Source organism: Rousettus aegyptiacus, unplaced genomic scaffold, assembly GCF_014176215.1.
Source record: "Rousettus aegyptiacus isolate mRouAeg1 unplaced genomic scaffold, mRouAeg1.p scaffold_m13_p_3, whole genome shotgun sequence".
In the NCBI taxonomy this organism is placed as follows: domain Eukaryota; kingdom Metazoa; phylum Chordata; class Mammalia; order Chiroptera; family Pteropodidae; genus Rousettus; species Rousettus aegyptiacus.
In genome coordinates this window covers 162,549,891-162,567,315 of record NW_023416306.1, presented here as the reverse complement: position 1 = coordinate 162,567,315, position 17,425 = coordinate 162,549,891, and the positions used below count along the sequence as shown (strand labels likewise).

The window sequence follows — 17,425 nt, the reverse complement described above, 5'->3', positions numbered from 1 at the left end:
ACACACATGCACGCAGAAGTCATTTGATTTCTTAAGTCTTTTTAAAAAAAAAACACCAGTGAGTGAAATCTCCAAGCCTCCTCTGGGCATCGCCCTATGATGTTTGGCGGAGGCAGCCCAGGGCCACGCTGGTTGGCTTGGGCAGCGAGCAGGGCTGACATGTTGGTCTTGCTGAGAAACTCTCCGGTACAGATAATGCAATTAGGACACCGCGATCTAGCCTTTGTTACTCACCTCCCTCTCTGCCATCAGACAAGTCCTGTCCTGTGCCATCTTCACTCCGCCCACCTCCTGGAGCCGGGAATGTCTCCAGCTTCCTACGGACTCACAGCCCTTCTTTGCCAGCCTCAGCCTCATTTGGTTTGCAAGTTGCATTAACATCCCAATTTATGACTTAACAAGTGTCTCACAAACATTTAATTCACTTTGATTTCATTATGCATTTGAGGAGGACGATGTTTAGATGGGATGTTGATCGGGGGGATGATGCTCCTGTTGCCAACAATTAGATGAACTTAATGATCTGGTAAGATCTCCTTTTGGGCTCTGGTTTTTTGCACGTCTGTGAACACGACTAGGCTGATCATAAGTAAGTACCTGGATTCTCAGAGGGGGTCAGCTGCCCCCACAAAGTCCTCCTATAATGTTTAATATGGAAATTCAAGAAATGGGTAAAGTATTCCCTGTGGTTCTCAGACAATTTATCTTGACATGATACTCTTGTGGGAAAAATTTGATTTTCATGTGCAGTTTCAAAAATATCAATAAATTACTTTTTTTTTTTTACATGGCTTTTATGAGATATGGGGAGAGGACTATATAAGCATGGATCTGATCATTTTTTCCTGTTCCCACTTTATATACTGAGTGCCCTCTTGGGAGTTAGAGCACATGGCTTCTTTTTATAGAGAAGGATTGTATTTCTTTAGCTTTTCCTATGAATGTTTAGGGAATATATTGATCCAGGAACCTGGAGGGTAAACAGTGCTGGGTTAGATGAGTGCAAATCAATGTTCTCCACTCTAACTATTCTTATTTGTTCAATCGCCTTGTTCATTTTGCCGTACTGAATGTGGCTGGGACTCAGGACCCCAGGCGGGCGGGGCTGAGTGGTTACGGAGAGCAGCCTTTCTCCCCCTTTCTCTCCTTTTCAGCTCCCTTGTCTCTTGGAGCTTGAAGAGGCAGCACAGATGTTTGTCCCCACAGATCAGGGAGGAGGAAGGGGATGGAAGGAAGGAAAACAGAACCATGATCAACTGTCCTGTCTCTGAGACCTGGTCATTTCCTTGAGTAGCTTTCCCATGGTTGAGCCAAGTGCTTGATCTTGGGAGAATCTCTCTTGACAATCCTGGGAAACCTGGCCCAGGTGTTGCTGCTATGATGGAAGCTTAGGAATTCCTGGAGAGATCGCCCAGTGATGATTTTTTATTCTCAGACTTTCTTCCCAGAAGGGAAACAGGCCGGGCTGTTCTTCATGGAGGATATGGGAGGACTCTGGCGACGTTGTCAAAGCTGGGAGTCATTGACTAACCTGAAATGTTGTTTCCATCATTACTCGCTGGACCGGAGTTAATCACATTGGAATTCTAATCTCGGCTCTGCTCCTAATTAGCAGCATCATTTTATTCAAGTCCCTTTAGCCTCTGTTTTTGCGTCTATGAAATGAGGTTTATGAATGCAAAGGTCTCTCTGCACTCTTAGATTCTCTGCCTTCTAATTCACCAGAAGGCAACCACTAGAAAATAGATCATGTGATAAGGATCTCCTATGTCGATTGCCCTCAGTGTGGTGTATTTTTGCAGAAAATCGATAACGTGTAGAAGGGTCCATTCACTCTGGTGTTAAAGCTATGTTGACAATAATGTATGGTTTGAGTGAGGTTATGGAACTAGAGTCCCCTGATGACAATCTCCACTGCCAATTCTGGAAAGTTTGAGAAGACGTCAAGGATTATTTAGCTTTGAGGCAATGCCAAGGTTGCCTCGGGTACATTCAAGGGGAATACCAGTGGTGCTTGCAGCTCACCTCCGGCCTCTATTGGCACGACTCCTTTGCCGCAAAATCCGTGTAATTCCCACTCAAAATGCATTTTCGCCTCTCCACTACTGACTGCTTCAGAAGCTGGCGTGAGCTGAAGCTCCTCCTACCCATTCGAGGCAGCGACCCGTTCATTCAAATGTGAACTTCTGTCTTGTCCCTTGCAAGTAAGACAACCAGCAAACATGATGACCACAGGACCAGCTCAAGCCTGTGGTGTTTACAAGAAAAGTATGTTCTAACTGTCCAACCTCAGTAGGAGAAAGAAGGGTGAAGAAGCGCACAAATACTTGCCTAGCATCTGTCATAAATGTGGATGGGGGTGGCGATGTTTTTTCTTCTCATCCAAACATTCTGGCCTGTCTCAAGTCAGCCATTTTTTTCCCCAGTATGTTCTCTCTGACTCAAGGGAAGCTAGGTGGATATCCATCACCACCACTGAGGGAAAAAACTCCAAACCAAGGTCCTCTTAATGGACCGTCGATAATACCACATGAAAAATGGCAGCGAGTGCATCGGGAAGTCATTATGTGTGCACTAGTGAGGAAGTTAGAACCGGCACGTGGGCTGCGATCATGGAACTGGGCAAAGGACATTTAAGGTGTGAGCTAAGTGGGGTTTCTTAACCTGGGTCCACATTTTGCTTCCTAGGATCTGAGAACCACCTACGGTACCTGAAAACGTCTGTGCACGCATTTATTTTTAGGCGAGGGTCCACAGCTTTCGTCAGATTCTCACAAAGCCGCCCATGGCCTAAGAGAGGTTAAAAGGCATTGACAGGTTTCATTTTCTTCTGTACCTCTGTCTGCTGAATCGGGGATGGTAAAGCTGACTTGCCTATCTTTCTCTTTTGCTGTTCCTAGAAAAAGCAAGTGAGTCAAACCAAGATCCGGGTTATCTCAACTATCCTGTTCATCTTGGCCGGCTGCATTGTGTTTGTGACAATCCCCGCCGTCATTTTCAAATACATTGAGGGGTGGACGGCCTTGGAGTCCATTTACTTTGTAGTGGTCACTCTCACCACAGTGGGCTTTGGTGACTTTGTGGCAGGTAAGCACCCTGGGCATCCTGGTCGCCAGGGCCCTAGTGGGCGGGGGAAATGTCCTGCTGGCATAAAAATAGGTGTCGTGAGAGAAGCAAATGGAAAAAGCTCAGTATCCCTACCGTTGTGCACAGGCTCATTTGAGCGTGTGGTCTCTGTGATGTAAACAGCAGTGGGCTTCTACCATGAGAGGAAAGGGAGGCAGCCTCTTCCTCCCCAGGAGGCTTGGCGCCCTTATCATCCTATGAATTATGCATAAGTAAAATGAATTTCTCATTGAATTTTGGACCTCTGAATTGTATTAAGCCTCTTTGAATCAATTGATAAAGGCTACTATTAGCAAGTGACAGATATGAAACTCTGGAGAGATTAGCACAGAGCTTAGCCTGCAATGACCTGCAGGTCAAGCTTCCTGATGCCACTGAGGTAAGGGCCATCGTCCCTGAAAAAGTTGTCCTGGGCATGCCCAGATGTAAGACTTAAGACTCAGTCAACTACCAGGAGCTGAGAACTGCCCCATGGGAGAGTATAGAGTAATGGATTCCGCATGAATGTATATAGGAGCAATAGCTTCCTTGTGAAAATAAATGCCAATGAGCGGGGTTTATGGGAGGAAAAGAATACCATCTTCACTTTCCTCTCAGGCAGGGAGTTGAAAACGAAATGAGATCTGGCTTCCTTTATGTACATTTTCCCAGAGCATGGAAGGAAGGCAGGAATAGAAGGAGCCCACCCTTCTCTTTCCTAAGGGGTCACTTCTAGGTGGTCAAACATTTGACCCTTTTCTATTCTAAGAAGTGAACACATTGATTAAATACATCCATCATAAGTTCAGAATGTTCGAGTGGGATGTGTCCATGTCTACGTGTGTGTGTGTGTGTGTGTGCGTGCGCGTGCGTGTGCACGCGTGTATGCATGTCCTTGACCAGTTCCTGGTCAGGTAGCAGCCTGGACATTTCCGGGCTGAGCTCCCAGACTGACTGACCTTCATTCGGCACATGGTCCTGGCTGTGCTTTGGTTTCTCTATGGAGTACAGTGTTCGTAAGGAGGACAGATCTGGTCCCCAGGAATCTGGAAAGCGGGACGTTCTGGAGGGAATGGAGGAGGCTCATCAACAGGCATGGATGCCTCCGCGTTAATTCTGTGATGAAGGGTGGAGGAGCGGTTTCGTAGCTCTTCCAACTGGGCAGATCAAGACTGATATCTACTTCGTAGAAATGGCAGTTTTTATTTTTCTTCCTTTATATTGACAAGGACTAAGAATTGCAAAGCCAAAGTGATTAAAAATTATCTGCGTAAAGCCCGGGCCCTGGGACCCCACCAGTCTTTTCTATGCACAGTGCTCAGCCATTGTGCAGCTCCTCCCTGATGCCATCTGATTAGAAGCCTGAAGCTCTGGAGAAGAGCCTCAGAGAAACCGAGAAAAGTAACAGGAACAATTATTCAGTTAATTCCTTGGCATCATCTGGAGCTGGTCTGTGGGAAAACTCAGTTGATGCTCCAGTTAAGGCTGTAATAGCAGCTGGAGTTTAACTCTATCTCACAAACGTCTTCAAGTTCCCCCAAAGCATAATTCTCACTGGGCTGTGTTTCAGAGAGCTCTGTGCTAACCCGGGGCTGCCTGTCGGACTTTGTTAGAGGACACTGGCGACGACCCCTGCCCCGTAATTTCACTCAATTCAATCTGTCAGTCTGTCAATCTGGGGTCACAAATAGCAGAGCCCTGGGAACATGAGAGTAAAAAATTGTTTATATTGAGTGGTGAGCATGTGATACTATATATATGTACATATATATGGTATGTAATGGAATTGTACATTTGAAATCTGCATAATTTTATTAACCAATGTTACTCCAGGAAATTTTGCACAAAATTGTTTATAATTTTTATTTATTCTTATTAGCCATCATGGACTGTGAGCACTTAGGACTTACTAGCACTCGACCTTCTCTTTTCTTATCCAGTAAGGGCATGACCTCCGCGGTCACAGACATGGCACTATTTTCATTCCCTTTCCACACTGGTGACTGACCTGTATTTCCTTTGTCCTGAGGTCGCCATAGACAGGGGGTCTCTTATAATTCGCAGCGCCGACTCCAGTTAGGCCAGGCTCTTCCAAGCTCCAGTTTCCAGAGCTTACACAGACCAGTGTGACGAGTGCATACCTTCAAAGGGTGGAAGCGTGTCACGACCTTTCTGGTAATACTCCGAGAGTGATAGGGCAGGATGCCCGATCCTTTCGCAAGGTATATTAACAAGAGTTGATGGTTGCTGTGATTTAACATAATGTCAACTCTGCTAGAAATATAATCGGGACATTGATCACCATGAAAGATTAAGTGCCGGTTTATGCTGTAGCTGACTCACTTTGGGAGCAGCCGAGCAGCATTATAGCATTGCACAGCCCTGAGTGGGGACACAGGCAGAGTCCCAAATTCAGGGGTCAAGCAGCCGATACAGGAGGATGCAGAAAGGTGGTTATCCCGCTGTTTACTAGCGCACCCTAGTGACAGTCTTTGTTGGGTGGCGGTGACTGGCTAAGGTAAATATTTGCTCTCAGTCTTAAGGAGAAAGCTGCAGAATTCTCTGGTCTAAGGCAGAAAGGAAAGAAACATCAAAAACTAAGTTGCAGAAATTCCGATAGTATATCCTAGAGCGAGCTGTTGGGGAGAGTTGCCTGAAAGGAAATACCAAAGGCAGCTGAAACCACAGGGCGGGCGGGTGGCGGGGGTTGCCACAGAGCCCTTAGCAATGTTTGGAATTCTATTTTAAAGGTAAGTCAGATGGAAAAAGTCAAGAACCAAATGATTTCCCTCATATGTGGTATATAAAACCGAAAGCAACAAACAAACAAACAAGACAAGCAAAAACTCATAAACACAGACTGCAGTGTGGTGGTTACCAGAGGGAGGGTGAGGAAGGGTAAAGGGGGTCGAAGGAGGTTCGACTTTGAGTGGTGAACATGCAATGCAATACGTAGATGATGTGTTATAGAATCATATTCTTGAAACCTATATAATTGTATTAACCAGTGTCACCCCAATACATGTAATAAAATTTTTAAAAAAGGCATGTATTACAATGAAAAAAAAATAAAGATGCATCCTTTTTTCTTTATTAAAAAATAAATGGCGGTAGCCATTGAGACCTCATGGGGGTGCACTGAAAAGTGGGTTCAGTCGCATTGAGAAGAGCCAAAGACCACAGGCCATGGAGCCTGCCCAGCTGCCTTTGGGAGATATTCCTGATACCACAGGAGCTCAGTGTGGGTTCCGTGGTGCTCGGGGAAGTTAGAGTGGGAAGGCCTAGCCATCACTCATCACAAAATGGCATAATTACCAATACATTGCTAATGTTGGTTGTCTTAGGAATAGTCACCGGCCTGGTTCACTGGACAACATGTCTCTCTCGGAGTGAGATCAAGGCTGACATCAATCACTTCCTGGAGCTGTCTCACTTCTTTAGAAGACGGGGCCGGGCTTAGAACCTGTGTTGCATGGCTTCCTTTGGCAGTGCCCGTACGAGGGCTAGAATAAGTGGGCTAATTATTTGGAATAAATGACTGGTCCTTTCAACAGAACAGCCAGTCAATGCAATCAGGCAACTGGCCAATTTGGTCTGATGGATTTTTCCTATAATCCCTATTTATAAAATCAAGGGCTTGGACTAGCTGGCCTGGAGCATCCCTTTTAATCCTAGCATGGTGATTCTAATTACTCAGTTTAATTGGCCCTTTGGATTAGCATCATGTACACACCATCCCTCAGCGTTAAATCACTCTTGCTTGGATCAAAGTCTCAGGAATGCCATTAAGTCTAATTTTACTTCCATAAATCCACTCGGGCTCTTGGCGAATGCATCGTGCACTTAGGAAGGAGGCAGTTCCATGAATTCCAAACCATTTGGGAATACTTAATGGCATTTTTATTGAATTTAAAGGAGTTTAAGAAAAAATCGACAACTGGGTCTAATCTGTCATCCTCTAGCTCAAGTCATTCATTGTTAAGCTCAGGCCGAGAATGGGTGGATCAGGTTGTCCACTGACATATTTTTGTTATGAGCAGGACAGTTAGTGTGGTCAAGAATCGAAGGAAGTTAAGCTGCAAGTCAGGTTCTTTTAGGGACAGCACGCACCTGTCATTGCGTATCCATCAGGCCTAACGTTTGCGTGTTACATGGTGATGGGATGGTGGCGTCTCCGCGGCCCGGACCGTGACGTGTTTGCTTTGTGACGTTATTTGCTCGATCCTGGCTGAAGTAATCTCTGGTTGTTTTCAGGGGGCAACGCTGGCATCAATTACCGGGAGTGGTATAAGCCCCTAGTGTGGTTTTGGATCCTTGTTGGCCTTGCCTACTTTGCGGCTGTCCTCAGTATGATCGGAGACTGGCTACGGGTTCTGTCCAAAAAGACAAAAGAAGAGGTAGGACCACTTCCAGATTCTGTGAATGTTCCTGAGAGCGGACGAGCTCGTGTCAAGCATTGCCTGTCTCCGTTCTGTCGGCAAGAGCATTTCTTACCAAGTGGAGGGCTCAAAAGGTTTCCTCGTTTTCAATCATTACCCGAAAGCCAAGTTAAATAAAATAGCAGTGATTGGGGGGGGGTCCTTTTTTTTTTTGTCAGGTGAGAAAATCTGGTGACTTACTTATCAGCCCATGGATCCTGGAAAGACTAGTAAACAACTAATTTTTAAAAGTGAAAAGGAAAAAGAAATAGTAAGCAGAGGTAGACTATGTCGAAGGAGGTGTGCCGGTGCCCTTTGCCAGCAAATATGTGAGGGAGGCTTAAAAAATTCATAAAAAGCTTGAGAAAGCTTTTTATGATACACAATGTCTCGTGGTCTATATGGAAGTGCAGTCGAATGGCGTTCTGTATGAGACCGAAGTCATCGAACAGTGGTCAGCCGTGGGGAGGTGAACTCAAGGGTTGCCTTCCACCCGCATCCCCTCCTGGTTGTCTGATCTCCAGGAATAAGTATGTCCCTGTGGCCGGGGGGACACAGCCTTTCCCCTCACGTGTCAGCGTGCACAGAAACATACACAGAGGCGAGAAAAAGAAAGCACAGGAAGGAGAGGCAGGTTTTGTGAGTTAAAAAGAAGAGTTCACGTAGTTCTTCTGAGAGGGACAGAAACAAGGAGGAGGCAAGGGAAGGGGTAAAGAAAAAAAAGGAGAAAAAAACCGAAGAAGTAAAAAGAGAGACGGCCTCTTTAAGGCCAGCTGTTCGCTTCCCAGAATAGGGTCATTCTATGTAACAAGCCCTGGGAGAAAGCTGCCAAACGGAGAGATTTTCCGTATCGTTGCTGGGCGCAGTGTTAATCTTCCTGGCTTACAGAAACACCGGCAGTGCAGTCTCCATCCGGTCTGATTCCCCAGGCAGCTAACTGCAGTACCTGCTGAAAATCAGCTGTAACGACAGAGAATCAGCACAAATGGTGACTTTCCTCAGTGCAGCAATCTGAGTCACCCTTATCTGTATGGGAAAGCATGGGGCTCATGCTATTTGCCCAGCTGAAAGAGCCCAGAAGTTTGGTTCTGGTCCTCATGCAGATCTTTACTCTAAGGAAATGTGTTCTGTGGGCTTCGGCGGAACACGCCCCCTTCATGCACCCTGACCAGGGAAGTTTGGTTACCAGGCGCCCTGAGGGTCTTCTTAAGCCAGAGAAAGCCTGATAACACGTGGCCACAGCATGGCCCAGGTGCAGGGAGGCTGGCAGTCCTGGTTTGCCCAGGACCGAGGGGGTCCCTAGGACACAGAATTTCCCTTTTACAACTGGGACAGAGTGGTCACTCTACCCAGATAGAGGCACAGGGGAGGACAAAAGACCTACTGAGCATCCGCTTTGTCCCAGGCTTGAGCTAGGTGCATGTCTTTATCTCGCATGACACTAAAAACTGTCAGCTAGACGTGATGACCCCAGCTGTGTTGGAGGAATGGGGTTCTACAATTAAAAAAGGCATGGATGCATAAGTGGGACCCAGGCCTGTGCAACTCGGGGTGTCGATCCCTCCCCCAGGATGCCATCCGCCTCTCACTCAGTCACCTTCTCCAAGTCTCAAGCTTCCGTCGGGCTCTCCAGCAGCATGCGGGTCCCCCTGAGACTCATCAGTCACGAGCCAATTTGAGATGGGTATTTAGGCAGCGAGAGGGACTGGGGCAGAAGCGGCATTTCACCCCTCCCCCAAGCTCCCCATTGGGACCCCCAAAGGCTGCGGGGGCTGGGGGTGGCGTGGGGGTGGGGCACCCGGGGCAGAGAGGAGCTGCTCAGCGTGTCGTTACTCTTCTCCCGGCCAGGTGGGTGAGATCAAGGCCCACGCGGCCGAGTGGAAGGCCAACGTGACCGCCGAGTTCCGGGAGACGCGGCGGCGGCTCAGCGTGGAGATCCACGACAAGCTGCAGCGGGCGGCCACCATCCGCAGCATGGAGCGCCGGCGCCTGGGCCTGGACCAGCGGGCCCACTCGCTGGACATGCTCTCCCCCGAGAAGCGCTCCGTCTTCGCCGCCCTCGACACGGGCCGCTTCAAGGCCTCGTCCCAGGAGAGCATCAATAACCGGCCCAACAACCTGCGCCTGAAGGGGTCGGAGCAGCTGAACAAGCACGGGCAGGGGGCCTCGGAGGACAACATCATCAACAAGTTCGGGTCCACCTCCAAGCTCACCAAGAGGAAAAACAAAGACCTCAAAAAGACCTTGCCCGAGGACGTTCAGAAAATCTACAAGACTTTCCGGAATTACTCGCTGGACGAAGAGAAGAAAGAGGACGAAACGGAAAAGATGTATAACTCGGACCACTCCAGCACTGCCATGTTGACTGACTGCATCCGGCAGCAGGCCGCGGTGGAGAACGGGGTGGTCCCCACGGACACCAAAGACAGGGAACACGAGAACCACGTGCTACTTGAAGACAGAAACTAAAAGTTACGGGACATCCGACTTGATGAAGCGTTGTGGTTTTTTGTTTGTTTGTTTGTTTGTTTGTTTTTATATTCACCCCGAGACACGTGCCTTAAACAGACTTCTCGTTAGTCTGAAATTACATAGCATCGAAGAATATATTTCACTGTGCCATAAACAACTGAGAAAGCGGCTCTGCCAAAAGGAATCAAAGAACGAGGACTTCGCTTCCGAGAGCGACCGCAGGACACCCAGGGAGCGTCCGCGCATGCCGGTGGCCGTGGCCACACATGTCAAGGGCGCTTCGGTGGCGACGCCGCAACCCCGTGCTGCACTGCCCTGGCATGGCACATGGCAATGGGCAGCTATTCCTCAGACCAGCCTTCTGAGAGGGACAGGTGTGTCTTTTAAATGGAGTCTTGTTTCCTGAACCTACCGTGAGTGATATATGCACATACAGAAAGGGGACCGGATTGGGGGTGAGCTGGTACCTGTCACTGGGGTTAGAGTCGACATTCTGGCATGTTGCTCCCAGCTTGAATTTTGATACAAAACCATTCAGCGCGTAGCTAATCTTTCTCAGCTCCAAATGAATGTCCGTGGGACCGGAGAGCACCTGGAGTTCGTTGGAAGCAGGTCAGAGCACACGTATTAAAAGGTGCAATCGCTTTCCTCATTACAAAACAAACAAACAGAATGATCACAAACATCACACTGTGGATATCACCTTAAGCAATGACAAAAGCCTACTGAATTTTGTCTCTCTCACAGGGGTAGGTAGTCCAAACGAACTGGCAAGCATTGGTGAAAACTCGACCTTCGCCACTGCATGGTTACAGGCAAAAAAATCATGCATTTTCCTCAATGGGTGTGATGGCGAAAATAAACTGGTTTTGAAATGTTCACGTTCACTTTTCTAGTGGAACTTCAGTTATGACTTGTTTTGAAAAGAGGGGGAAATATACCAAAACTACTGCCTTGCATGATGCCAGTGGCTTGCTGTTCTGTCTAGCTGATCTTAAATTTTTACAAAAATAGACATCCTGCATGTCTGAGACATACCAAGGAGGACCATGGCATCATTCCATCTCAGGGCTTTTTGTCCCTTTGGGTGTCTTAGGGTACACATAGTTATGAGATCCAATCTTGCTCCCTCCAAACAAAAGGAAAATTAATCCCTCAACCAACCCTTGTATAAGAAGATTAAGTTGTTTTAATTGCTTGCAGCTTAAGTGCCATTAATGCCATTTAAGAAATAATACTTAAAATATTTGACTTTCATGTTTGGGCATTCCTTTATTTTGAAAGAACTCCTCTTCCTCACTTGTTTCTTTACCTCACACCTGCTCTTAGGACGCCAGTTGGAACACCAATGTAATTGTTTCAAGGTAAACAATAACCAACACGTGATAATTATGATTGTTCCATGAGGTTAAAACATCAGTGAAGGAAAGGGCGGGGGAGATGGCTAGTCATAAGTTTTGAGAGTAAGATTCAAAATGGATTCTTACCAGAAAGGAAAAAATATGTGCGAGGCCCATCAGCCCGTGTGTGCCTCGGCCTTTTCCATAATTGGCTGGCCCTTGTACTGGTTCGGAGTTAGCTATTTGGGCCACAAAGTTAGGCATTTGAACCCAGCAACACCGGGACCTTGCTGGTTATGGGCCTCCGAGGCTTAGTGCCACCTTTTGGGGTTTCACATGGCTAACACAGAAGTAGATTTATCAAAAGATCGCAGGTCTAGAGGGGACTTCCGGAAACCCGTCTAAGGCTTTCTGACTTCCAGGGAAAATTATACCCACCACGTTCTTGACCACTGGTTCCGTGGCAAACCTCAACCTGCCCATTTCCCCCAAATGAACAGCTCTTCCTTGCCTCGAGCACTACTAGCACCCTTGTTCCATACCCCCCCCCCAAAAAAAAAAAAAATTTAGGCTCTAACTAAAGCTCTGGCATTGCTTTGGGGAAGTAGCCAAATAAAAATCAACTTCGATGAGGCCTGTCCTGCTTGTCCAAGATATGTTTGGGCTAATGCCTCCATGGGGCTGGAGCTGTGGCTCACTGGGGACATCCTGTGTCCACATGGTCATAAACGGACGCTTGAGAAACGATGTTTGTGCAGGTGTAGGCAGTGGCTCTGCTGTGGGCATCGTTCCAGCCTAAAGAGGTGTTTTAAGAAATTGGTAGGCAAGTGGGACTTTCTCTCTTATTCTCTCAAGTTAAAAGCGTCCTGATTACACTGTCCATGGATCTCATTCATTTGCTTTTCCACACACTATTACTTAGTACCTTCTTTACAGCAGTGCATTAAAACTCTAGACCCTTACAGCCAAATCTGGCCAAGAGGCTTCCCTGTCATTTATCCGGCGGCTCCGTGGGCCAGGCACTTGGTTAGGCACTTTATGGGCATTAGCTCGCCGAACCTCACAGCATCGCCCTGCGGGAAGCATGTGCAAACCCCTTATCCAGAGGATGACGCGGAGGCTCAGGGACGCTGAGTAAGTCACTTACCCAACGGCACGCAGTGGGGAAGTGGTAGAGCTGGCGTTCAAAACCTGTCTGACCAAAGTCTGCTTTCGACTCGGCTACAGAGTCGGTGTCACGTGCCCTTGTGTATGCGAGCGCGAGCGTGTGTGTGTTCGTGTGCAATGTGTGTCTGGATGCAGCATGCGGAGGTGGGGAGAAGACAGATCTCTACGGCCGAGAAGAGTACAAGGTCTTAGTGCAAACGTGGCCCGAAGCGTGGGCCGTGTGGACACTTAACCGCACATTATTTTAGTCTGGGTTTCGCTTCCGGGGCGTGCTGTGTGTGGCAGCCTGTCTGGCTTGTGAAAAATGCCCTTCGAAAGCACTCTTTTGCACTTTACTCGCTTAGCTTGCAGGAACCCCGCACACAGCGGGAATGAAACAGTTCAGAGCATTAAGCCAGACGCTCTGCCGAATGGGACAGGTGTGGGTGTGTCCGTAGCTGCTTTTCCAAATGAGTTAAATCACAGCAATGTGCAGGGATTGAACACAGCCCTCAACCGAAGAGTGGGGAAATCTCTAACCTAACCCACTCCCCGAGGACGGCTGGGGTCAAGGCCCTGCTCGATAAAATGGAAGAAGAGCCCTCCCTTTATGGAGACGGATCTGTTAACATGTGGGCAAAGTGTTTGACACCCTGTGAGGTCCTCTCCGGAGGAGAAGCTGGGACGGAACAAGAGGTGGGACTCCACGTGTACGAGCGAAGACTTGCGGGGAGGACGGTGGTTTTGAAGTTGCTCGATTGTTACTTTTGTGCGATGGGGCCCCACAGCACGTGGGAAACACGGGGCTGAAGCAGAGCTGCTGCAAATGCCAAATGCCCCTCGGCGCAGCCCTGCTCTTCCGACCGCACCCCGCGCCCTGCCACAAACCTGGAGAAGCTGGTTTCGCGCGTGGGAACGGCACGTGTTCAGTACCTTCGGCGGGCAGTGTCTTTTGCTTCACCTGGCAATTAGGTCCTGAGTTTTCCTTCCAAAACAGAGCTGGAGCTTTACCAGTGAGAGCCAAGGGACACTTTGGAGAGACTCCAGCTTAATGCCCAGTCTTAACTCCACGGCGACTCTGGGGATTTATCGCTTCGGGGCGCGGGCGTTAATGTGGTGTGGTTAGGCTTGTCCCTGGCCTAAGGGGACGGGACTATTGGCCAGTGCTCCACTGGCCCCGCCCTGTGGTCGTGGGCGCCTCTGTTCCCTTGCCCATGTCTCTGTTACCCCGTCAGCACATCAAAGGACTTGAGCACAGATCATTGTCAAGGGCCCTCTTAGTACTGAGGTTCTCTGACCAAATGTCTCCTGTCTAGGACTTAATTAAGCCCATTAAGAACATTATTAGCTGGATTTGTGAATATTAACTAATGAGCCCACTCATTTTAGCGTAAGATGAGAGCTTAGTGTCTTACTCTTTGGGACTTGTTTTCTGGGTCATTGGTGGAGACCAGATAGATGTGTTCGAGAGCCTGCCATCCACATTAGGACCATGTCCCGTGCAGGCTCATTCTGTCCTCTCTCACAGCACATTGTCACCCAGAAGGCTCATGCTATGTGGGCATGTTTTGCATGGCGTTAAGATTATTTAAAGAATTTTAAGCTGTTGCTATTTGTAGTAAAGGTTCCCTTTGATTACTTCATGACTTTGTATACCACGGACATCTCAGACACACACTCAGACACACACACACACACACACACACACACACACGAGAAACGAGAAATGGCTGCTTTGGGTTCTATGGGGACCAGTCCACATTGACTGTTGTAGTCGTTCTAGACATTTACAAACCACCCCCTTGCCTTCCTCTGAGATCATGTCATTTCCTGGCTGAATCAAGCCTGCTCATCTGTTTGTGTGCTTGGTTTTGAGAATTAGTGAGCATATGGCCAGAATTTGGGAAGGGCAGGTTTTTACTCACTGGATTAGGTAAGAATGGTGACCATCCAATGTGCACCATGGTTTCTGAACTGTAGGAGAACAAAGAAGCCTGCAGAGACTTTCTTGAAAAAAGAGAAAAAAGAAAAAAAGGAAAAAAGCCACTACTGCATTTTATGTTTATGTCTCTGGTTTTGGCATCCCACTGATGTTTCAAGTGGGGCTTAGTCTTCCTCACTGTTACGATGCAACTGTGTGTAGAGATGTGTGATCAGAGGGAGCTCTCGGTGATGTCATGTAAGAACTGCTTAGCAGTGGTCTTCGAAAATAAAAATGGCGACCCTCTGAAACAAAGGCCACTTTAATTTGGCGTTGTGGATGCGTAGGGAAACTTTGGAATAGCTTGCCAGTTACCTGGCGGTAATAAAGACCTGTACTCTGCCCTTGCGCAAAAAACCGGCCGCATCGAACTGCACCAACTTGCCCACAACCCATGCGAACCTCAGTCCTCCCACGGCGGTCCCTCAGCGCGGCGGCATTGGGGAGAAAGAAGAGGCGTCTCTGACTTGACTGAACGTGATGATCATTTTCACAGGTGCCTAAGAGATTTAGAATCTACTTTCTGTTCTCAGTTCTTAAATGAAAAGTCTCAAATAGTTCCCTGTGCATTAAAAAAAAAAAAAAAAAAAATTCCCCGAGAGGACTGCCACTCCAACGACACAGCAGACGCGCGCTGCAGAGGATGATTGGAAAACCGCTCCTTTGCCATCGAGGCGCCGCGCTTAAAGGGAGAAGGGGCGGTGGTGCCTAGAAGAGATACACAAACTGACCCATGTGCCAGCCTCAGGCCTCTTTCCCTGTCCCAGAGTCACAGGCAGGGGACCCAGTGACAGCGATGACGATGAACCCATGACTGGAGGTGTTTCACCTGTGTTTCTTTCTGTAGGATTTCATGGTGCTTAAAAAAATAAAAAATAAAAAGAAGGCATTTTACAAAAAAAAAAAATAACGAGGGGTGGCGGGGGGAGGAGGGAATTTCCTAATGTTCTTAGGAAGAGAACTAAAGCAAATTTGCTTGTGACATTTCAATAAGCTGTGCTGCTATTGTCTTTATTTGATGATGTAATTTTTTTTTTTTTTTCAATGATGGAGAAAATTGCAACAAAGACCTTCTGGAAGATCCAATCCAACGTCTCTCCTGTTTTCCTTTCTTTTGTGGGCTCGGGTTTTGATTTCTAGTGGCTGGGTTGGAACCTGTGCTCGGGACGGCAGGTCCTCTGCGGACAGGCTTCTTGCCTGGCTAGGCCCTCACGTGCGTCCGTCAGGGCAGAGCCGGGGGGAGCTCAAGACCCTGTAGGCGGAGGGGCCTCCTGCAACCCAAGGAAAGCACCGCAGAAGGCCCAGTGTCGCTGCACGTTTACTTCCGCCTCCCCGGTTACATCTCATCTTGATCGTGTGACGCCGGGGGTTGTACGGCATAATGTCACATTACCGAGGCGAAACACTAAATTTGGACATTGTGACAAGTCTGGCCGTATAAAGTGAACAATTCCTCAGTGCCCACATTTCGAGCTGCATTCAGTTTTGCCCTGGCCTGTGTGTCCCCGCCAGCCAGGGGCTTGTAATGGTCAGCAGCAGAGACAAAATAAAAATGCCTACCATTTTTTGAGCTCCTATTATGTACCAGGTGCCGTTCAAGGCAGTTTACAAACATTTCATTTAGTCTCCCGGGTGAAACAAGTTTGGGTTTACTCATTTTGTAGATGAAGACCTTGAGGCTCAGCGACAATACGAAACTTCTAACCCAAGTTAATCAGCCCCAAATCTGAGTTTCTTTCACTAGATCATGCAGCTGCATGGGACATGGGCTTTGAGCACTCTTCCAGTAATGATGATGTGATTCTTTCAGACTTGTCCTCACTATCTCTCCCTTCCTATTTGTGAGAAAGGGATGCCGTATTGTCAAAGGTGAATTGATGGCTGTGGGACTGAGCAAGGCCAAGAGGCCTAACTTGCATCGTAGTCACGAAGGTAAGACCTTCACCCAGGCTAACTCAACGTGACTGCTTGCTGGTCATGGGCTGAGCAGAGACAGATCCGGTTCAAGGTTTTATTGTTTTCGTGGGCCTGGCACAGTGCATAGCACAGGGTAGGAGCTCAAAGCGATCTTTCTAAAATGCAAATTGGCCTGTGGATCTTCTTGGCCTTCTGGATACAACCCAGCAGCGCGGGTTCGTTAGGCCTGTGTGCATTCCGGCCTCACTGTACACCAGGCTCAAATTCCTTTCCCTTTATCCCTGAGAATCCCAGAGAGATCCCATGGGTGCTCTCGGCCACTGTGCCATGGGGATCAGGTTCCTAGACACCTCCCTGCCCATTCAGGACTGGATTAGATGGCTTTCCAATGATTCCATGCTGAGAGCAGTCACTCCATTTTTGTAATGGTCCATCTTCTTGCTCTCGAGAGCTCCTGGAAGGAAATCTCTTTCCCTCATCATTTCTGTGGGCCTGGCATGGAACGCGGTAGGAGCTCGAAAGATATTTGTTGGATAAATATCTGAAACCATGAAACCATGGTGTTGAGTAAAGGTCCTCTGCAGAAAGTAGGAGAAGAGGAAGAGAGTCCAAAGCCGGGTGAGCCAGAGGCGAGTTGGAAGGATGCACTATGTGAGGACCAGGGCAGAGGGCAGTGGTCCAGGAAAATGGAGAGACTCCTGGAAGATGTCTGGAGACAGAATACTGAGCCCACTGGCAGTTTTTACCGGGTCACTTATATGAACTTCCATCAACCGCAGAAACCAGCGTGGTGCAACAGCCTCACCACAAAACGATTCCAGTTTTAGAATTCTAGTGCATACACGGCTGTGTGAATTTGAGATGGCGCACAAGTCAATATCCATCCATTGCCTTTGTAGAAAATATTTCAAATTTTTGATGCCTTGGTCTTAGATATAAATTTAAAAATATATCGTAAGAATCTAAAATTATGAGTAAAATGTCTCACACAACCTATTGGAGAGATATGTTTGTGAAATGAGTCTTAAAGGTCCTTATTCATTACT

General features: G+C 47.8%; 1 protein-coding gene across 6 annotated transcripts in view; it reads left to right on the top strand.

Moving 5' to 3' along the window:
- The window catches only part of KCNK10 (potassium two pore domain channel subfamily K member 10), a 112,615-nt gene extending 97,988 nt beyond the window's left edge, over positions 1 to 14,627 (top strand). For 5 of the 6 annotated variants that reach the window (XM_016123807.2, XM_016123810.2, XM_016123808.2 and 2 more), the window contains exons 5-7: positions 2,901 to 3,087; positions 7,360 to 7,502; positions 9,372 to 10,655. In XM_016123807.2, the coding sequence (XP_015979293.1) occupies positions 2,901 to 3,087; positions 7,360 to 7,502; positions 9,372 to 9,992 (951 nt within the window). In that variant the 3' untranslated portion in view covers positions 9,993 to 10,655. Of the gene's footprint in view, positions 1 to 2,900; positions 3,088 to 7,359; positions 7,503 to 9,371 lie in introns of all 6 variants that reach the window. The other variant, XM_016123809.2, reaches the window with a different exon arrangement.
- The last annotated feature ends 2,798 nt before the right edge of the window (positions 14,628 to 17,425 follow it).